The 6,153-nt window shown below is 46.6% G+C and overlaps 1 protein-coding gene across 1 annotated transcript in view; it reads right to left on the minus strand.

Moving 5' to 3' along the window:
• nr1d1 (nuclear receptor subfamily 1, group d, member 1) overlaps positions 1 to 6,153 on the minus strand; it is a 7,900-nt gene that overhangs the window by 708 nt on the left and 1,039 nt on the right. Inside the window, exons 2-6 of the mRNA XM_037689174.1 lie at positions 3,481 to 3,711; positions 2,132 to 2,220; positions 1,895 to 2,039; positions 870 to 1,513; positions 548 to 733 (exon numbers count right to left, since the gene is read on the minus strand). Coding sequence (XP_037545102.1) covers positions 548 to 733; positions 870 to 1,513; positions 1,895 to 2,039; positions 2,132 to 2,220; positions 3,481 to 3,711 — 1,295 coding nt within the window. The remainder of the gene's footprint in view (positions 1 to 547; positions 734 to 869; positions 1,514 to 1,894; positions 2,040 to 2,131; positions 2,221 to 3,480; positions 3,712 to 6,153) is intronic.

A 6,153-nucleotide genomic window follows, 5' to 3' on the forward strand; every position in this document is an offset into this window, starting at 1 on the left:
GAACCTGAGACAGAACATCCGACCATCAGAACCTGAGACTGAACATCTGACCATCAGAACCTGAGACAACATCCAACCATCAGAACCTGAGGCAACATCCGACCATCAGAACCTGAGACAACATCCAACCATCAGAACCTGTGACAGAACATCCAACCATCAGAACCAGAGACAACATCCAACCATCAGAACCTGAGACAGAACATCCAACCACCAGAACCTGAGACAACATCCAACCACGAGAACCTGAGACAGAACATCCAACCATCAGAACCTGAAACAACATCCAACCACGAGAACCTGAGACAGAACATCCAACTATCAGAACCTGAAACAGCATCCAACCATAAGAACATCCAACCATCTTTGTAAATGAGTCCTCGAGGCTCAATGGGATTAACCTGTCTAAATAAAGGTTGAATGGGGAAAAAAATCCAGCATTGTGTATAAAATTATCAGAAGTTCTGGTTTGTTGCCATGGTGATGCCACCCTATAATACCCATAATGCATAAAAGGCTCAGAGTGATGGGGTTTTGACTGTCTGACCTCGAAGGTGCCGGCCTTCAGAAGGGCGACTTGGTCGTTCTGGGACAGAGCGCTGAATCCTGGGATTTGTTTGGCAAACTCCACCACCTCCTTGACAGCAGGAGTGAAAGACAGAGAGAAGTCCTCCCAGATCTCCTGGGGGGTCTTTGAGGGGTCTGCATGAGGTTGCATGTTCATTGGACAAGCCTGTGGAGAGAGGAAACACCAGTCAACCAATCAGACGACTGCGTTCTAAAGCTGCATCCAATCAAAAGTCCTGAATTTATCACCAGCTGTGCTTGTGAAGTTATAATGGATCTGGGAACAGCAGATCAGATCTTACCAGAACGATCCCAGCATGGTTCTTCACCGACGGACAGCTTGGCCCCCGGGTCAAATGATGCGTGCTTCCCTCCCCTCCAATCAGATTACAGTTATTCAGGCTCCGCCTCCCATTGTTATGGAGATTATTAGTAATGTCTCTGTCTGAGTCCCAGTTATGGTTGTGGTTGTTGAGGCCATTGGAATGGTAACCATTGGGGCAGTAGTTGGACCAAAGCCCCGCCTCCTTATTATGGAGGTGGGTGTGGTTTGTGTTCTCCTGCTGATGAGGAGGGTGGAGATTGGTCAGCTTGTGTGCGTACAGGAAGGTTTCACGGTGAGCGTGTGCAATGGCACTGATGGTGGTGTCCATCCCGGGGCTGGGGGGCCGGGAGGAAGATGAGTGGGAGGAGCTTCGCCCTGAGGAAGGAGGAGGAGGGGAAGAGGAGGCAGATGGCTCAGAAGGAGAGGGGGAGGTAGGAGTTTGTGGTAGGGTTGTTGGCTGGGGAGCGATGGTCCCTCCCGGGCTCGGAGAGGAGGAAGAGGATATGCTGGCGAGCTGGAAGTCGTTCTGCAGCTGGTTGTTGACCACGTTATTCATGGCGCTCTGCATCTCAGCCAGCATTCTAACCTTCTCAAGCTTTGGGATCCGACCGAAACGGACCGCTGCGGACAGAACGAAGAGGAAGAGGTCAGACAGGAAGTGGAGTCTGGTCAGAAGCTCAGTCTCACATCAGCTGATTATAACGTTCAGATTCTGATCTTTACTGAAAACATGTCCTGGTACCTGAAATACACAGCTCAGGACTTACAGGTCTCAGTGTCTCCATGGTAACAGATGGAGTTAACCTGCCTAACTCTGTCTCCATGGTAACAGGATGTAAACCTACCTCACTCTGTCTCCATGGTAACAGATGGTGTAAACCTTCCTGTATTTGGCAGATTTATCTCTTAGACTTAGAATATGTTAAACAGGATAACCAGGAAGTGTTGACGGTGCTGATGTGTGCAAGTAGACAGGTGTGCGAGTAGACAGGTGTGTCTCACCGTCGCGGCTCATCCCCACAGAAAGGCATTTCCTGTAGCGACACTGCTGGCAGCGGTTCCTGTTGATCTTCACGATGGAGCAGCTCTCGCTCTTCAGACACTTCCTGTACTTGATGTTCTGCTGGATGCTGCGGCGGAAGAAGCCCTGCAGAGGGCGACAGAGAGGAGCCTTTCAGAACCCACGGACCAGTCAGAGTAGTCTGAGGGGAACGGATGGGCACGTGCTTGACGTCTCACCTTGCAGCCTTCGCAGGCGTGAACTCCATAATGGAAACCAGAGGCCACGTCACCGCAGACCTTACAGAACAGAACCACGCCGTTCAGCTCTGAAACACAGAAGGTTGGATTAGACAAGCAGAACCTTATGTCCACATCAAAGCAGCAAAACCTTCTCTCCTGTTCTCATCAAAGCAGCAGAACCAAAAAGAAGATGGCGGCACAACGACGAGCAGCGGCTTCTCAAGTTCCCCAGGGAGACCCAGTTTTTTTGGCTCTAACATCAGATCTGATCCTGACTTAGCTCGCTTGAATTAGCATAAGAGAACATTTGTTTTCAAAACCAGCAGAGACAGACCACAGTCTGAGAGCTACACTTGGCAGATTGCAGCTATTCAGCGACATCAGTGTGGAGGGAGCAGCGCTCTATTTATATAGGAAAAAGAAAATGCTGTGCGCGGGGTCAGAAGAAAGGTAAACGGGCCGGAGTATTAGCAAGACTGTAGGCTAATGTTAGGCCGCCGATTCCATCTCAGTTCCTGGCCAATGTCCACTCTTTTGAAAACAAGCTGGACCTTCTGCAACTCAACTAAGAGTGAGTGCCTTAGGAGATGAGGAACTGTGAAGTCCTCTGTCTCACAAAAACATGGCTTAATAGCAACATGCCAGACTCAGCCTTCCAGCTGGATAGCAGAATTTTTGGGGGGTGGACCGCTGCAGCCAGCTATGGGGGAGGGGTGGGGGTAAAGCATCTACTTAAACAACGGTTGGTCCACAAATTGTGTTCTGATAAACAGTTCCTGCTCCGAGGCTTTTGAACAACTGACTGTGAAATGTTGACCCCATTATTTACCTTGTGAGTTTTTGGCGGTGTATCATTGTCTAAATAGCTCTGGATGCCAATGCTAAAGATGCTCTGTAGGAGCTACATGATAACATCAGCTCGCTTCAAAACAAACATCCAGAGGCTTTTTGCATGGCGGCTGGTGATTTTAATGACGTAAACCTGAAAGACCAAGATTTTATCAGCATGTGACCGTTCCAACACGGGGAAATAACACCCTCAACCATGTTTGCATCAACATACGAGACGCATACAAAGCTGTAAACAGGTCTCACTTGTAAATGAGTCTTTGAGGCTCAATGTACAGAGTCAGAGTTTCTTTAATTGTCATATGCACCACATGTGGTACATGTGGTGGAACGAAATTATGTACACAGGGTCCCAGTTACATCCAACAATAAAATGTAAAAGAAAAACTGCAATAAGATCTAAGATATGAAATAAGAAAAACAATAACTAAAAATACGCTAAGCACTATTAGCATAAAAAATTACGTCGAACAGCAGCAAACATCAGAGAAACTCACTGGTCAAACTGGCCACAGATTTAGATCCTCCTCCGTCGTCCCGGCCTCGAGGAGAACCTCCTGCTGAGGAAGAGGAGGAGCCGTCGTCTCCTGCAGAGCCTGAGCTGCTGAGGAAGGGGAGCGCTGATGAGGAGGTGAAGCAGGGCTGGGAGTTGGAGTTCTCACTGTACATGGAGACTGGACTGGTTCTGGACGGGGAATCTCCACGGGAGCCCACAAAGGAGATGACGCCTCCTGCAGGAGAGGAGAGGTCGTTAAAGTCAGAACAGTTCTGATTCTGGTTCGTGTTGTTACCTCATCTCAGAGGAACCTCTGAAACTCTGGCTGTCAGCAGCAAACTGGTTGATCCACTATGAGAAGGTGATATTTATAAGACTGAGCTGAATACAGCACCTCAGACTGAAGAAGTCTTTCGGATGAAAGACAAAACGTTTCTACATTAAAAAAAATTTTTTTTGCTTTTTTTTTAATGTTTAGAGGACCAGACTTAAATTTTTTTTAGATTTTTCTACCTGGATTATTGAGCATGCATCAGGATACTCTGAAACTCTGATTCTGATCTTATGAACTGAGGTTTGGGTTTGTTTTTCAGCAACGGCAGGAGGATTAACAAAACCAGGTTCTGTGCAGGATAACTGGAGGTTCTGATTGGCGCTGCCGGTTCTGACATTTTGTTTTCACGTTCTGTCAGAACCGGGTTTACTGGAGGTCCGATACGGCGACATGTTTTACCAGTGACGTTTGTTCTGGACCCATGGTTCTGTCGGCCCAAATTCTGAGACGCATAAAACTGAACAGAACCGGGTTCAGTCAGCGGATGAAGAAGTCCATCAGAACACACTTCCAGAGGAGGAGGCGCCTCCTCCACGTGGACTTTCAGAGGTCACGCCACCTGGCCCTGTGCCTTCTCACATCCAGACTGACTGCTGGAAGCTCCGCCCCCTCCCCCCCTCCTCCCCCAGTTTAATTATTGTCTTCCTCGTTTCAGTTTTTGGTTCTGCTTCACCCTGCAGGCAGAAATGACCCAACCCTGATCCGGATCTTCTTCATCTGTGGTTCTGAATCAGGTCCAGATCTGATCACACTCCGGTCTCACTTCCTGTGGGTCGACCCAGGTGCTGAAAACATCCACACCAACACCAACAAGGTTCAGAACTTCACGCTCTGCAGAATACAGGTCCAGTTGATTGAACATCTGCAGAAACATCTGGTACCAACGTGTCGGATCAGGTCAAAGCCAACGACATGGAGCCATACAGATGTCATGTCTGCAGAACCACCTGATCTGAACAGAACCATCATAGCTGAATGTTGAGACCTGCAGGGCGAACGGACTCTGAGACACATCTTCTGAAAAACGTTTTTTTTTCTCAAAATTTTAATTTTTACAAGTTTTTACAAATTTTCAAACTAACATTTCATTCATTTTTTAAACAATGTGGTTTTATTGTGTTTAAAAATATTAAAAACCATCTTTATAGATTAAAGCTCAGGGACAGACTAAAGAGTTCAGCTCTTAGAAGTATTCTTTTTTCAGTTACTGTGTTTTTAACCCTGTGACATCATCATTGTGCGTCTCCCTCCAGACTGCACTTTGTACTCTGCATCTTGATGCATGCTCAACAATCCAGGTGAAACCTGTGGAACCTCCCCTCCCGTTCCTCCTTCTTGGAGGGAAGGACCAGTTCATCCCAAAGATCCAGTCCCCTGGCACAGAGTAATACTGTGTATGCTGTTCAGTGTCAGGAGGGTGATCAGTCTTACATCGGGGGAAACTAAACAGCCACTGGCCAAAAGGATGGACCAGCAAAGAAGATCAGTATCATCAGGTCAGGACTCTAAAGATGTTCACATCCTTGATAGAGAGGAACGATGGTTTGAGAGGAGTAAAGGAAGCCATCTTTGTGAAGAGAACCATCATTAAACGGGGGCGGAGCCTCCGCGTCCAACTGTCCCCCTCTTACATTGCTGTTATTTGCTAGTATCACTCAGCCCTCTGTGAATAGCAAGCAGCCATCAGGGTGCTAACGAACAGTCATTAGGTTGATGGTCTTCCTTGATCATGTGAACAGCTAGTTCTGGATGTCAACAACAAACTGGTTGATCCACTATGAGAAGGTGCTATTTATAAGACTGAGTTTGTTACAGCTCCTCAGACTGAAGAAGTCCTTTGGATAAAAGGTGAAACATTTCAACAATTTTTTTTTTAATCCTTCCAGAGGGCCTGACTTAACTTTGCTAGATTTGTACTCTGTAGTTATAAACTTTTTGTTTTTTTTCCAGCAGCTGCCACGTGGATGATTGAAAATGACTGCATATCTCACGTGCACGCTCTTTGCTCAATGTTTACATACTCAGAGTTATTTAACTCAGATAAATTCAGAGTTTATAAATAAAGAGTTTATTAAACCTCCTTTCTGAAACATAACAACTGAAGGCAGAGAACTACAACTCCCAGCATGCTTCTCTCGAACAGTCACCTGTCTTTATTGTTCATTACTGGAGTTTTCAGATTGATTGCAGGACACATTCCGTCCTCCAAACCGCAGAACTTTGATTAAAATCTCATAAAACATTGTCACATGATCAAACTTTTATATCAGAAACTTTCAGGAACACACCTGTGTGTGTGTGTGTGTGTGTGTGTGTGTGTGTGTGTGTGTGTGTGTGTGT

Source organism: Nematolebias whitei, chromosome 15, assembly GCF_014905685.2.
Source record: "Nematolebias whitei isolate Nwh7 chromosome 15, NemWhi1, whole genome shotgun sequence".
Lineage (NCBI taxonomy): Eukaryota > Metazoa > Chordata > Actinopteri > Cyprinodontiformes > Rivulidae > Nematolebias > Nematolebias whitei.